Genomic DNA, 15,950 nt, shown 5'->3' with positions numbered 1-15,950 from the left:
CCGGCCTGCGCGCCCCGGCGAGGGCCTGGCCGTGGCGGCTGCGGGCTCGGCTCTCACCGCGATGCCCGCTAGTGGGGCGAGGAAAGGGAGGCGTCTCCAGAACGTGGGGCTTCGCGGGGCACGGGGGAAACTTGCGTTCCTGCTGCGGGGGAAGAGCCGGGATGACTTGGGGCGGGGAGGTTGGGTCAGGATCGCTGACCCTGGTGGTGAACGCGAAGCCCTGGTTATTTCCCAAGAGGAGCGAGGAATGAGCCGGAGCGTTGTCCTCGAAGACGTAATTAAAGACCGGAGCGTGGGGAGCTCTCCTGGAGAAGAGGACCCCCGAATAGTCTCCAAGCGGCCTGGTGCCCTGCGTGGCGCTTTTGCTCCCTCACGTCCCTGGGCTCGCTGAGTGGCGGCTGTCAGCCTGCGCGTGCCACCCGGCCCTCTCCAAGGCTGGGAGGCGGCGACTTCCCGGGAGTGGGGCGGCGGGGATCTGTGTTTGTGGCGTCTTTACTTTTGTAGATGGAGCGTAACCTCTGCGTGCTGCAGGGGCTGGGGAGGGCGCGTTTGTCCATCTACTATCAGCTGAATGCCAGGATGTGCAACACTTTCTTTTTGGCTTTTTTTTTTTTTTTTTCCTTCTCTTAATGAAACAGTCTTCATCGTTGGAGAGGATGGGAAGGATTTAAAAATCCTGGGGAGGTGGGTGCGGGAGTGTCTGTGTGCGGAGGGAGGGCAAAGTCGTCTCTGAGATGTTAGGCACCGAGCTGCTGCTTCCTTTCGTTTCTTGCCTCCAGTATGAATGTCACCCGCTCAGTCTCCAAGATTGTAGCTTCTTTGAGGGCTCACTTGGCACATTTTGGCAAAAACTGAGGCGTAATGGTGGGTGCAGCGGGTGACGGGTGACGCTGAGAGAGGAGGAAGACCTCGCTCTGTACTGGGGATTGAACCCGGGGCTTTCACACTGACCTCGATGGCCAGCCCTTTAAACACTTTTTTGTTTTGGGGGCAGGGTCTCATCAGGTCACTGAAGTTGCCGGGGCTGGGCTTGAAATAGCTGTCTTCCTGCCTCAGCCTCCCAGATTGTTGGGATCCTGGGCATGGGCCACCACACTCAGCTGTTCTGTTGTTTTGAGACAAGGTCTTGCTATGTAGTTGAGGCTGGCCTTGAACTCACTATGTAGCACAGGCTGGCCTCCCTAACTCTCGACTAGGCAACTCTCTTGCCTCAGTCTCCTGACCGCTGGAATTACAAGCAGGTGCCACCACCCCTGACTTTTTTTTTTTTTTAATTGAGCATTAGGTAGTGGAAACACTAAGACAACATTTCTTCAAAACTGGCATAGCTAATTCAGGTGAGGAAATAGTTGCCGAAAGCCTCCATCCCTTTTGTGAAATTTCCAGTCTTTGGCTAGGTGATGCAAGGAAGCACACAAAAAAGGGCTCCTCAGGCTGTTCCCCTCGCTTGGTACCCGCTTCCATTTATCTACAGAACACTCGGAAATTGCCAGGCTATCCTTTCGGCATCGATGTTGCACTTTTACCTCCAAAGGGGAAGTTAACTTTTAAAAACTTGACCCTTCAGAATACTGAGTTACCGGCATACTTAGTGCAGGCATAGGTTACAGGTGTGTTTTGAGTTCATCTTCGGCCAACTGCTTGTTCAGGTTTTTTTGTAAAGACTGTTCCCTGAGTGTGTCTGTTATTTTCTACTCCAGGTTCTTTCTTTTCTATCCCTAAATTACATGGATTCCCCCTTCCTGAACCTTTTGATGCTGTCCTTTCATCATTAATTCCCAAGGGGAGTTCAGGGTGGTTCTCCATGGGGAAGAATATAAAATTTTTTTTCTTTTGTCTTTTTGAGACAGGGTCTCACTATGCAGTTCAGGCTGGCCTTGAGCTCACTTTCTAGCCCAGGCTGGTCTCAAACTCGCAGTGATCCTCCTGCCTCAGCCTCCTGAGTGCTGGGATTACAGGTGTGCGCCACCACACCCAGCAAAATTTGTTAAATCAAATGTTCACAGTATCTGCATACTTAAAATGTTTGTTTATCATTGCACTTTATAACTGCATATATGCCATATATATTTTTGTGCATGTGTCAAAGATTATGTAATTAAAAGAGAAGTTATGTTGCAGACCCTCCAGTCTTCATTCCCAAGTTCACTCTCTCAATATTTATTGTTATGCCTCTTAACAGTGTGTTCTAACTGTGCTTTGTTGCCTCTTGCCTGATTCTTACTATTATAACTTTATGGCTTGATTAAAGTTCCTGCATTTTTTTTTCACTATTAAGATTTTGTAACTTCAAAAGGTTAGAAAATGTCTATGCATTTTGGAAGGTTGTCTATGCATTTTGGGAGGTTGTCAGTGTACCAGGTTGTGTGGTGTATGTGTGTTCCAGGGCCAGACTTTTGGGCCAGTGCCTCTGGTTTGTGACTTGTGACCGTATTACTGCAGAACTTTTGAGTCATAATGTGTTCCTGGGGATTTTGGGTGGTGCTTGGCTAATACAGGAAGTACTAAAAAAGAGTTAAATAATTCAAAAACAGTTTTATTGGGTACAAAAAAAAAAAAAAAAACCCTTTAAAGACCAGAAGAAAAATATATACAGGCCAGAATTATAGCTTAACATACCCAACTGGTGCCTTTTTAATTATAGTACTTCCCCCCAGAACTTTTTAATCCTATTGCTTTTATATTTAATAAGGAGACTAGTTAAAACATAAGCCAAACAGAACTATTACAAATAATGGGATAAATGGTGGGTATAACCAGATGTTTTCCCTAAAGTTGAAAGAGTTAAAGAATTTGAACTCTGCCAAATTCCCCTGCATCCCCCACCACACACCCTAATAAGCTGCAATTATGAAAGGCAAGAAAGTCTTGGCGGGCGGCAGGAAAAAAAACCAAGAGAGAAAGGCGCGCTTACGGCAGGCCTCCCTGGTCGCTTTAGCATCCTGGCGACCTCCGGCTCAGCGGCGGGTGCCGCTTGGCAGCTGGTGGACAAGGCTGAGTACAAAATACTTGGGTCGTGAGGGCCTTTCTTTATGGGTCACCCAGCGCTGCGAATCTGGACCGGGCACATGTGCCTCCCATTTCACAGCGGATTTTCAGAGTCAGTGCCAAGACCATGGTTTTGTTTTTCTCTTAACCAACAATTTAATTGTGGCCAAACTGTTGCTGTTCTGAAAATGTAGAACAAGTAATGAACATTTTTTTTTTTTCCTTTTTACCCTTGTAGCTGCAGTTTTAACAAACAAAATTCCGTATGCCCGCCATTCACCTAGCAGCAAATGTTCTTGAGGGACTAGGGTGTCCCAGTGCTGAGACATTCTCGGTCCTCACCCCACACACTGTCCCCCGAGCACAGTACTGTTGTGCTTTGTGTATCTGCTGGCCTGGGGGAGTGAGCGTGACTAAAGGGTATGTGAAACAGGAAGCAGCAGATGAGCACACATGAGAAGATTCTCAACCTAACACAGAGATGGAAATGTAAAGGCGAAGTAGTATTGATTTCTGTACAAAGGGCACATCTTGTAAAGTTTGGTAATGTCCCCTGTTAAGTGTGTGTGTGCGGATCTCAGACTCTATGGGTGGATGTGTGCATCGTGACAACCTTAGGGGCAGGCTCAGGCTCCTCTGACAGCTGGGAGCCCTCCTGGCCGCGTGACCAGCAATCCCACCTTGGATCCTACAATTGGATCCCACAATTGGAGTCCTGCTGATCAAAAATAAAAACATTGGCACATAGGATGTGTGTGAGGATTTTTTTCCCCCCCAGTCCTGGAGTTGCATCCAAGCCAGGCAGGCTGTCTGCCACTGAGCCACAACCCCGTTCTCTGTCTGAGGATGTTTATTGTGAGATGATGACTTGGATTATTACGTGAATTCTGTGGATTGTTTTGTGAGGGTTGCCCATGATATGTTAAATAAAAATTATATGTGAAATAAAAACTAACTGCAGTGTATTGTATATAGTTTGATTCTATTTCTGATTTGAAGCAAGAGGGCCTGTATGTGTATGACCTTGGGAAAAGATGTGGAAGGACACACACTACTCAATAGTGTTTAAAATTGGCAACGCGGAGATCACTAACCTCCAGACAATTTTACAAGTCATTCCGTTAATGAGTAGGAAGATCACCAGGCACCATTTTGGAAACGGCTGAAAAATAATCACACTTACTTTCTCGGATGCCTTCTGTAGCCATCTCTTATTTCTTTGGAAATTTTCAATTAATTACCTTCAAAAATTCTGAGATTTCGCTGGGCATGGTGAAACACGCCTGTAATCCCAGCCCTCGGGGAGGCGGAGGCAGGAGGATCCTTGTGAGTTCGAGACCAGCCTGGGCTACAAAGTGAGCCCAAGGCCACCCTGAACTGCATAGCAAGACCCTGTCTCAAAAAAAAAAAAAAAAAAAAAAAAAATTAAAGCTCTGAGATTTCCCAACTTGTGGCAGAGGACGTAGCCATGAGTGGGGAGGAGAGTTTCTGGCAAGGCTGCCCCGCCCCCCGCTTAGCCTGCAACCAGGCCCGAGGGAAGGGAGTGTGGCCCCTGGAGCAGCTCCGGGAGAACTCTCCTTAGGTAGCGGCTGACCTCTTCACATCTGACCCCTGCCTGAGGACCGGAGGGGTGCTGCCGCATGGCTGCCAGTCAGCTAAACCCCTGTCTCTTTCCACGCTGGCCCCGGCTTGGCCCATTGCTACCCTTGTCCCACTTTTCAGCCCTGCGCCTTCGTGTGGTTTGTGACATCTCCATGGAACTGATGAATTCTTGGCGGTTAGTGGAAACCAGACTTGTGAGAGCTGTGGAGCTCTACCCACATTTTTCAAAGTCCATACAGCCTAACCCTGATTTTGTTTGTTTTTGTTTTTTTCAAATGCGGTCTTGCTGTATAGTTCAGGCTGCCCCTGAACTAACTGTGTAGCCCAGGCTGGCCTCGAATTTATGGCAATCCTCCTGCCTCAGTCTCCTGAGTGCTGGGATTACAGGCGTGCCCTGCCACACCCAGCTTGTGTGGCCCTGTTGATGGGGGTGGGGTGGGGATCCAGAATATCAACCCAGGAGAAGCCCTGGCTGTGCAGTTTAAGAATTGTGCTTGAGGTTAAATTGTTGGATTTCAAATTTATATGCATCAGTAGGAAGCCCAGGGATAGGGATTGTTGAAACCCAGTTTGTCGGTCTGCAGTTTCAGGTTGTCTAAGGTTTAGGTCCAATAATTTGCATTTTAAACAGGTTCTCGGGTGAGACCAATCTTGCTGGTTGAGTACTGTGTTTGAGAACCACTCCTTAGAGCAACCAGCTAACCTCTGCAGATCACGTGATATCCGGCTAGTCCTTTATCTCCGTATACAGGAAAATTAGAATCTCAATCAAAGCAAGTACAGCGTGTCAGTCACCAAGCTAGGAAAAAAAAATACGTATCTGTGTTGCTTTACTTGTCTGTTTTTTGAGAATTTAGTGATATGTTATAGATCCCTGTGAGTTTAAACAGCAGTAAATGTTAAAGTATTATTTTAAAGGCCGGGCATGGTGGGACACGCCTGTAATCGTAGTGCGTAGGAGGCTGAGGCAGGAGGATCGTTGCAAGTTTGAGGCCAGCCTGGGCTTCCGGGCGAGTTCAAGGCCAGCCTGAACTGCTCAGTAAAACTCTGTCTCAAAAAGACCAAAAAAAAAGTACTGTTTTAAATATTCTAAAATATATTCTCATGAGAAAGAGGAGAGGGCTATTAGAGATGGATTCTTTTTTATTCCCATCGTATATATAGATTCAAGATTTGATGCTGTCAGTTTTTTTAAAAATAAAAGATTGGTTACATGTGAGGGGGTGTTGAAAATAAAATGGTGAACAGGTGGTAATTGTGACTTAAGCTGTGCTAGAATCAGATGCTTGGTGCCATTTTTGTAGGAAATTAAGCATAAGAGCGATTAACCTCAACGAGTGTTTATCACAGTGCCACCGAAGGGCTTACGGTCCTCGCAGCGGTCCTCAGCCACACTTTCGGGGCTTGGTTGTCCTCGGGGACCTTTACTTGTCATGAATCCTTGACAGACTTGGCTGACCCCCAGCTCAGGAGGAAGTTTGCCCAAAGCCTTCCCTGCTCACTAATCCCCACTCTAAAACTCTTCAGCAGACAAACCCTTGTTCTGCTTTTAGCCACTTGGTGTTAGAGCCTTTTATTCTGTTCCGGTGATTTCACAGTCAGTGTGAAGCACAGTATGATGGAGAAGGATCGTGGGAGGACGGAGCGGAAGCCAGCTAGGAGGGACGTGTTTATGGAGGAGGTGGTGTGTGAGGTCTCAGGCTGTGCAGGGTGGTTTTCTTCTGCAGTGTTCCTGACCCGGTTCCACGTTGGAGCCATCTGTAGCTGGTTTTCAGTGGGGCCTGGGCATCGGCTTGGATAGAGGACCAGTGGTCACAGTCCTCCCGGTCACCTTGCCTTATTCTTCGAAGGTTTTGGCCTCGATCCACAGTCCCTCCTCCCGCCAACGCCGACAGTGACTCGCACACCTGTGCAGATTGTCTGCCCGTGCACCAGCCCCTCCAGCTTTGGATCAGCCCTCAGTTATCCGTTCCTCGCTCCTGCTTCAGCCGTATCCCTCTGCAGTTGCCTCGCGGCCACTGGCTCTCAGAGACTCTGTCACCGGATGCTGTCTAGAGATTTTTTTCAGCTCTCCCCCTTGGTGGGCGGAGAGATGCTGCAGAACACATCCAGTGCCCGGAACAGTCCCCACAACAAAGTTACGTGGTCCAGAGCACCGGAAACCTCACCCTCATGTATTTGAAGTTTTTCCTAATCTCAGTACATCTTTTGTGATGACCTGGTAGAGGCACATAGAACCGAAACAAAGGTTTCACCCCGTGGAATTTACCTGATGAGGTACAGTATTTTCTCACACTACTTCCTCCTGTTAAAAATAAAGAAAAAGATGACACCCGGGATCCACTAAACGGCTTTTACTGCCCAGTCTTCTGCACCCATCATGTGTGTGACAGACATGATGTAGATGGTGTTACCAAGAACCGCATCTCCAGCAAAACCTGGAGCGGGGTCCCAGCCTGACCGCACCTTTACGCTTTCCCTGGGTTCCCTCCCACCGTCTTTCTACCCAGCCTTCGCCCTGCTCGTGTTCAACTGGCAGCCCTTCTAGTTTCGTTTTCGTCTTCTCTTGCCTACATTCTCCTGTTCCCAGCTTGGGTTCCTGGTCTTTCTCCCTTCTCCCTTTCCTGAGAGTACCCGCTCTTGGTTAAGCCCACCCTCTTCACCCCGCCCCCTTCTGGCTGGGGAAGACGCACAGATCTGCCTTCTCCTGCCTTTTATCCGTGCCCCTCAAGGGCGCTCCCTTTTTTATTACCTTAAAAAAAGGAAAGGGAAGGCTGAATAATAGTTCTAGGTCACCCTGTCTCTCTCTGTCATGGGGAAGACCATGACAGCACTCCCTCCGGACCCTGTTCTGGCTGCACATCTCCAGCTGATGGGGTGGCTTGCGTCACCGAGGGGAGGTGCAGCTGGAGACTCCTCCCATCCTCTTCCTGTCTGGGACCTGCTGGGCCCCCGGCACCTGCAGCCTCCGAGCACTGGCCCCCGTCCCCGCTTGGCTTTCACTGCGTGGGGGCCTCTTCCACTCCTGCGCCAGCAGTGTCCACCCTGCTGGCCACCCCTGGCAGGTCCATGCTGCGGCGTCTTCACTTGAGGGAAAACGCGCTCAGCGGCAGCAGAGCCCCCCTCACAGCCCTTGCTGGTCCTCCCTCCGCGCCTGGCTGCTCCGCTCACCCTCTCTGGGCCTTGTCTCCTGGCTTCCCGCGTCTGGAGGCGCTCTGTCACATGTGCCTTCACTGCCACGCCGGCAGCGCCCGGCTGCACTCTCTGCCTCTTCCTCCCTTGCCTTCCCATCATTTGCCCTTCGGTGACCTCCATCTCTGACCCATTTACTGTCCATCTCGCGGCATCTGCAGCAAACGCTCCGGAAGGGACAGCACTCCCGCCCTGGAGCCCCAGGTGCCTGGAACTGTGCGCGCACATAGTGAGTCCTCGGCAGGAAATACTGGTGAACAGCACCTGCCTGGCAAGCGGAAGGTCCTCAGTTCAGTTCCCGGCACCAAAGTAAAAAATAAAAAAAAAAAAAAATAGAATGTTGACCTCCAGCGAGGAGGGGTAAACCATTTCCAGGTTGGTGCTAAGAAGAGCGTAACCCTGGGGAAGGAAAGCAGGGTCTCCTAGTGCCGCAGTTTCAGGTCACAGGCTGAGAATTAGGAGCTCAGGTGTTGAATCTGTGAAGCTCATCCTCAGTAAACACTCGTTGAGTGATGGGAGGCCCCGCAGTGGACGGCTAGCTGAGACGTAGTCACCTCTCTCATTTTTATCTCTGAAGAGGGGCACTTAAGCAGTCTACTTACTTGGTGACTTTCCTCGCTGGGCTGAAGACCATGAATTGCTTTGTCTGAAGTGTTTGTCATTGACCTTAATGTTCTGGTGAATCACTCATCCCCAGAGTCCACTTGAGCACTTGAGGGCTTGGAGACTCGTCTTTCTCTTGGGCTTTTGGGCTCCCGGAGGCAGGAATTCCTGCGGATGGGCAGGGCTGCTCCGAAGCCCCTCCCACACTTGTCGCTCAGCACCCAGGCTAGAGAGCCCCAGAGCTTGGTGTATTTAAATGAAAATTCTCTTTCTGTTTGCACTGCCTCGAGTCGCCCCACTTAAAGGTTTGGCACCTGTGTCTAGGCCCTGTTTAATGCAAGGCAAGTCTTTCAGGGTTTGAGAGATTATGTGGAAGCACTTTAAGAGGCTTAATTTTCCCCTTGGCGGGCTGAGCATTTGTCACTCTTGTCACTTGGGGGACCCTCCCTTGCGGGTTAGAGGAGCGTGCCCTGTAGGTAAGGTGTCAGCCGTGGCAGCCTGAGGAGCAGCCACAGCAGCTGGGTTTACCCCAAACCAGATGTCTTTGTGGGACATCTTTGCATGGTTCAGGGGAAGTTTATTTTTATCACCTTAAAAAGAAGAAAGGGAAGGCTGAATGATAGTTCTAGGTCACCCTGTCTCTTTGCCACCTGGTAGAAAGCGAAGGCCCAGAGGCATGGGACGCTTGGTGAAGCTGGCCCTGACCTCACTTTCCTGGTGTCATGGGATGTGCTACTGAACCTTGGGAATCCCCAGGGAAGCCGATTAGAGGTGCTGGTTCCTGAACCAGGCCTGACTCACGGAACTGGATCTCTGGCTGGGAGGGGCGGGGGAATCACCCTAGAGAGGTACCCTGTGGAGGGCCAGGAAGAGGAAAGCAGCTGGGGGACAGATCCCCTGCAAAGAACACACCTGCTGGACAGACCTGGCTCCTTTCGGCTACAGGACATCTCCACTGGTCAGGGTTTGTTCCTGGATTTCCTGCAACCCCCCATTTACTAAGTGAGACCCTGTAGGGTTCCATTTTTAATGCATGTAGCAAGGCCTTTTGTATTTTCTCTGGGGAAATTTAATTTCCTGGCATATTTCCAATGTGTTTTGTCCTACTTACGTGGGGAGAGCTGCAGTTTCAGAAAGTCACCTCCTTGAGGGCTTTTGTGATTTTATGGTCCCTGCATAGGGGCGGAGGGTAGCATGCAATGGGGTCTGGATTTAACTACTTCTCAGCCAGGCTGGTGATACAAGCTGCTTCCTCTATTTTTTTTTTTTTTTTTTTTTTTCCGATACCAGGAATCGAACTCACCACCTTGCGCTTGCCAGGCAGGTGCTGTGCCGCAGAGCTAAATCCCCAGCCCCGAAGCTGCTGCTTCTAGCAGGAGGAAAAGGCAGTGTGAGATGACCAGGTAGGGGTGGTTGATTTTTGACAGTCAACAAATGATGACAGGTCTTTCGCTGGTTCTTGCCGGTGAACTTGGGGATGTCATGGTGCTCCCACCTTGTGACAATTGGTCAGGCTGGGGACTGTACAGTGGAGCCCTCAGCCCCAAGCTGGCCCCTGCGTGATCCAGTAGGGTGATTATATGGAGCGTTCCAAACATACCCGATGAAGAACTGGCAGCAGCAGGTGACTGATTGTCTCTCCCCAGAGACACAGAAGCACTTTTGCCTTGAATCAGAAGCTGACAGGTTGCATTCATGTGCTAGGGCCGCTCTCATGAAGTTCTGCGAACTAGGTGGTAGCTTAAAGAAACCAGAAATTCATTGTCATAACCCTAGAAGTCAGAAGTACAAGACCAGGGGTTGGTTCCTTCTGGGGAGCTTGATGGGGAATCTGCTGCCGGCCCCTCTGCTTGGCTTCTACCTGGCCCTCCTCTTCCTGTCTCTTTGCAGTATCCTCTGTCTGCCAGGTTGTCTGTTTCTCTCTCTAGTTTTCCAGGTACCAGCCATGTTGGATATAGGTCACCTTGATGACTTCATTACAACTTGAAATCTCTGTGGGGACCCTCTGTCCAAATAAGGTCACATTCCATGGTACAAAGGAATAGAACTTTGACATACGGAGTCGCAGCACTCGGTCCAACGCGTACCTAACACAGACTTTCAGACTAACTTCCGCCTCCTTATTGGAGACTGACCTGGAACGCTTGTTCCGGAATTGCAGTTTCAGGCTGAGGGCTCCTTGTCCTTAATTGTGGGATCCTGCACCTGCTGATTCAGTTGCCCTCTGCATGGCACTTGACATTTTGCCAAGGCCTTGAGCATTGGTTGCTATCCTAATCCTGCAAGGCAGGTGTCATTATTACTACTTTAGGAAGCAGGGTTCACATGGTGCGTGGCAGCTAGGTTTAACTCCAGTTCAGATCTCCATTTTCATGATGACATCAGGGAGCCTCCAATCTTGACGTGCTGGGCTGGGGATTTAGCCCAGCGGCACAGCGCCTGCCCGGCAAGTGCAAGGTGGTGAGTTCGACTCCCGGTACTGGCAAAAAAGAAACAGACAAAACACACACACACACACACACACACAAAACTTGACGTGCTTAAGAAACTCCTGGGAAACTTATTAAAATTACAGATTTGGAAGGCCTGGTGGAATAGTTATCAATCAGAAGCAGAGGGCTGCAACCAAGAAATCTGTATTTTTGTTGCCTCTCCTATGCAGTCAAAAATGGAAGGCCAGGGGCTGGGGATTTAGCTCAGCGGCAAAGCGCCTGCCTGGCAAGCGCAAGGTCGTGAGTTCGGTTCCTGGTACCGGAGAAAAACCAAAAAAAAAAAAAAAACCCAAAACAAAACAAAACAAAACAAAACAGGAAGGCCGGCTGTGGCCCTCCACCAGGAACATAGTATTTCAGGAGAAAAGCCTTCCACCGTCATGTTCCAAGTTGACTTTTTTGCCAGTGACCTTGCGTAGGAGCCATGGGAGGCACCCTGAGAGGCGTTTGCTGGAGTCAGGGGAGCATTACAGGCCATAGACCCCGAGATTAGCATCTTGTGTATTGCCCTGCCTCTGTGCTGACGGGCAGGAGCCGAGCTCTTTGAGGGCTCAGGCTGCGTAATGGAAATTCCATCCTCAGCAAAATGAAAGATAGTCCGGCTTGAACTTTCTGTGCTCCGCTGATGTGCCTCCCACCTGGGGGTGGAGATGGATTGGGAGGATGCAGTCGCAAATCAACACTGCCTGCTTCGTCTAAGCCAAAGAAAACCAGCAAGAGGACAAGGCTAGGAAAATCATGATAGTAAGTATTTGTTGTTACAAAATATATTTGTGTTAACTAGAATGTGCTGGAACATGCATAGTGCCAGAGTCGCGTGGATACATTTCTGAAAAAAAATTTATTAGGCAGTGTTTGAAGTACATAATGTTTCCATCCCTTATTTGGAGTTGGTACGGGCACATAAAGCATCTTTATTCTTTTTTCACCCCTCTCCTGTCTCTTGCTCCCCTTTCCACCAGAGAAAGATCTCTATCCCTGCTTCCTATGTATCTTTTATTTTGATTTTTTTTTTGGTCTTTTGAGACAGGGTCTCACTGTGCAGTTCATGCTGGCCTTGAGCTCACTTTGTAGCTGAGGCTGGTCTTGAACTGATAACGATCCTCATGCCTCAGCCTCCAGAGTGCTGGAATTACAAGTGTGTGCTACCATGCCCGGCTTTGCTCTTTATTTACATTTTGGGTTTTAAAAATCTGGATAGTTAGGTCCCATCCTCAGAAATTTTCTCTCAGCCCATCAAAGGTGGACCCCAAACATTCTGAGTTGCTAATCCAGGGACCACATTAAGAGCAAACAGCTTAGTAGTGAAGTGCTGTCATTGTGTGGTCCATCTGTAGGTATTACAGTGGCAGTCTCTCTGAACAATGAGAATATTTCCAAGTCTTGGCCATTTCCTGTAGGACTCAAGACGAAGGTCCAAGTTATGTACCATCTTGACTTTATTTTTTATTTTTTTCTGGTACCGGGAATCAAACTCATGACTTTGTGCTTGACAGGCAGGTGCTGTGCCGCTGAGCTAAATCCCCAGCCCTTGACTTTATTTTAGTGATTATATAACAAGATGCATGGTGTTTTAGCTAGCAGTGTGTTTCTTGAATTTCTTTGATCCCCACCATTGGCATTTCCTGGGATTGAGGTTAAGCATTGTAGCTGCCCAACCCAAGATTCTGACTTGGTAGGTTTGTATGGGGGCCCAGGAATCTGTAGCTCGTCATCGTACCGAAGCTTGAGTGCGGCTGCACTAGGGCTTGGGAATCACTTCTTTTTACCAGAAGCCGACCACACAGTAGGGCTATAAACCTTGTTAGAATGTGTGTAGTGGCATTTGCTACCATTATGGGGGGCTTGAAATGCTGCTGTCTAGTTTAAAGCTACCAGGATTGCATTCTGCAGTCATTTTCAAGATTGCTAGATTCCTCTTTGAATAATCACCCACCCACCCCCATCTTTACATAAGCTCATGCAGTTCATTTACGATGTTTTAAAAAATTATGCTCTTTGACCAGGTGACTTCCTTTGGAACGCAGATCGTTCGTGAACTCCATTAAAGACTTTTGGAGTTAATTCAAGGAGGCTTTGTGACTTTTAAACTGCACAGGTGGTTCAAATGACCTTTGGCACAAATGTTTGTATTCTAGGGCTCTGTGTGCACATTAAAAACAAGAAGTGGGTTACAGCCCCTATGAGAGGCGGCCGGCCAGGTGGAGGGACTCTCCACTGTTAGAGAAGATTCAGTTGCGTTGACCAGCACGATAGAGCCTGGTACTGTATGCTGCCTGCCTTGCAGATGTTGCTGTAAATTGATTCCCTCCCTCCCCCACCAACATTTCCAGTTCTGTGTTCTTCCTTCTGGCAGAATAGAGACCTGCACTTTTAGAAAGGGAAGTCAGAATAATTTTTGTGTCATTGGGCCACGGATGCCAAGTCCCTTTATAAAATGTATTTTTGAAATGTTACAAATGAATAAACTACCTAAGTTGCGAGCAGGATCTGCATTGGTTTGCCAGGATTGATAGAGCTTCAAAAGGAGGAATTTTACTGTATATAATTACACTTCCGTGAACCTGACTTTAACAGAATGTGTCAGAACAGCTTGCCAGTGTGGCCCTACTCTTTGTGAGTTAGTTTGCAAAATAAAGATTCCTTTTGTAAATCCAGTGTCCTCCCCTCCTGGGACCTTCTCTTCATGTTTGTTTGAAAACTGCTCTGCACCATGTGTGTTATGTTCTGTGTGCCCTTAGCGCTGGGTATGGGGGGTGCAGCCGATGCAGGGCTCCTGAGGAGGGGGCTCACCTCACAGCCATCACCCCCTTTCCCCTGGAGAGGGGAGCTAAGAGTGTTCCTTCTACCACTGAGCTGTAGCTCAGCCCTATGTATTTATTTTGAGACAAGGTCTTGCTGAGTTGCTTAGGCTGGGCCCAGGCTCAAGGTCCTCAGCCTCCCCAATAGTTGGGGCTGCAGACATCCCCCGCTCATCCATCTCTTAATCTTGTCCTTATCTCCATGTCTGGTGTCGCGTGAGTGTTCACAGAAGTCGGAGGATGAATTCAGTTGTGAAGTGGATGAAGACTGTGAGGGGTAAAGAGGCCAAGTGCCTGTTCAGATGAGACAGAGGATAGGAGAGTACTTGGTCTTCTGCCTCTCAGGCTGGTGTGGTCCTCTCTGCACTCTCCGACTCGGGCCTTGCAAGTTCATATTTTAATAATGTGGGGATCGTTTCAGCTGTGGTGCACCTGTGGCTTTGTGATGGTTTTGGAGGCGGCCTGTTCTTGTGGCTTTGGAGTCATTCATCTTTTGTCAGTCTTTCCGGATACCTACTAAGTGCACGAGGATTGAACTAAAACAGATCCGAGCCCTGCCCCGTGGATTGCTCAGTCCGGAGGGTGTGCGTGGACAGAGGCATTAACCCAGAAGAGAGACGAGTGTTACAAGGGGTTGCATGCGTGCTGATGTGGGAACCTAGCAAAGGGGCCACTGTTTAAAGTGCGACCGGCCGGGGGCAAGTCACCTACGGCTGTAAGCCTCAGTGTCTCGATCAGTAATACACCCCTCGGCAGAAGGTTGTTGCAGGGCTTCAGTAGCTGATGGACGGCTGTGAGGCAGACTGAGCGTGCTTTTGGACCTATGTGATTAGCTGTAATTCCTTAAGAAGGGTCAAGGTTGTGTATAGTTTGTGTTTGTCTGTTTTGCCTCCTCAGGACAGGAGCGAGGTGTGTTTTTCCCGCTCTGTTTTGGGTCGTGTTAAGAGTGATGTCTTTGGGGGCCGTGCTGGTTGGTTTTGCTCTTTCACTGACAAGGGAGCCTGAGGTTGGAGCGGAGCTCTTCCGCCGGGGATGAGTCAAGGTCACAGGTGAGCTCAGGAAGTAAGGGATGCTGAACAGCCCATCATCTTCCAAGGAGACATGGAAAAGATATTCTTCAGTGCTCTGTGGGGCTCAGGGTCATTGGGTCATTGGAATTTCTGTTAACTGAAGAGAAAACGCAAAGGAGGTGAGGGCTCCTCCAGGTTGTATGGGGGCTCAGGAGGCAAAGGAGGTGAGGGCTCCTCCAGGTTGTATGGGGGCTCAGGAGGCAGAAGGTGGGGAAGGTGCTTGACTGGTTCTCAGACTTCCCAGCTTGTAAGCCTTGCCTGAGCACTTGTTCTGTTTACAGCCTGCTGGGGCCGCCCTGGCGTGTCTTACAGCTAGCCTGCATGATTCTCACCCAGCACAAGTGGGAAGCACTGGATGAGCTCAAAGGTTGATCTGTGGAATTAACCCCCGAGGCTGTGGAACCTAGCATCGGTGGGGAACTTGGTGGGAATGCAGAAGCTCCTGTCCCACTCAGGCCTGCCGATCAGAACGTGCCATCTAATCAGATCTATGTACACAGTAAATTTGGGGCCGGGCTTGCCTCCAGGGCAGGGGTGCCCTCAGCATTCCAGTCTGGGGAGGCGGTGATAACAAGGTCTGATAGGCTCCCCTGCATACCTGGAAGGGGTCATAGGCCAAGGGTTTGAACTCAGGCTTCCGGCTCTTCATTGTGTGCTCAGGTCACATCTGGCCCTGTGGTTCTCACCCCTCTCGGGATCCACCTCCACATCTGATGGCGAAGCCTTCACTGCTTTCCTGCTAATGTTGTTTCTGAAAGCATGATGCCCAGGGACAGGAGAGCGTATTGTTCCGCAGGGCTGGGTAGGACCATCTGAGTGTGTTAGAATTCTTCACACTCATGAACTGTCAGGCACCTTGTTGTCCCTGGGAGAAGGCTTAGATCCAAATGTCAAAGTCTTCAATCTCGAGCGCTTGGAGACTTGTGGGGTTTGCATCGTATCAGTGGTAGGTCCCGGGAAGAGTCGCTTCACCCATCCAAGGACAGGATTGATGGAAGATGGTGTTTCTAATGGTCCTCCAGACTCTTAAATCCTCCTCTTCCAAGTGCAATGTCAGAGAAATTACCCTGCGAAGCACTTGCCAAATGGCTTGAAATAAGTGTCCGTGCACGTTTCCGAAAAGACAATTAGAAACTTATTTGAGGAACTAAAGGCCTGCTGTGCTAGACATTAGTTGTTGAGAGCTCAGTGCCAATTTGGGA

General features: G+C 49.4%; 1 protein-coding gene across 1 annotated transcript in view; it reads right to left on the bottom strand.

Moving 5' to 3' along the window:
• The window catches only part of LOC102010966, a 21,456-nt gene extending 13,551 nt beyond the window's left edge, over positions 1 to 7,905 (bottom strand). The window contains exons 1-2 of the mRNA XM_013518835.1: positions 7,550 to 7,905; positions 58 to 305 (exon numbers count right to left, since the gene is read on the bottom strand). Of these exons, the coding sequence (XP_013374289.1) occupies positions 58 to 305; positions 7,550 to 7,905 (604 nt within the window). The remainder of the gene's footprint in view (positions 1 to 57; positions 306 to 7,549) is intronic.
• Positions 7,906 to 15,950: the final 8,045 nt, after the last annotated feature.

The sequence above is a fragment of the Chinchilla lanigera genome, unplaced genomic scaffold (genome assembly GCF_000276665.1).
Source record: "Chinchilla lanigera isolate Chin_1 unplaced genomic scaffold, ChiLan1.0 scaffold00049, whole genome shotgun sequence".
NCBI classification, from domain to species: Eukaryota; Metazoa; Chordata; class Mammalia; order Rodentia; family Chinchillidae; genus Chinchilla; species Chinchilla lanigera.
This window is presented reverse-complemented; position numbering and strand designations above follow the sequence as displayed.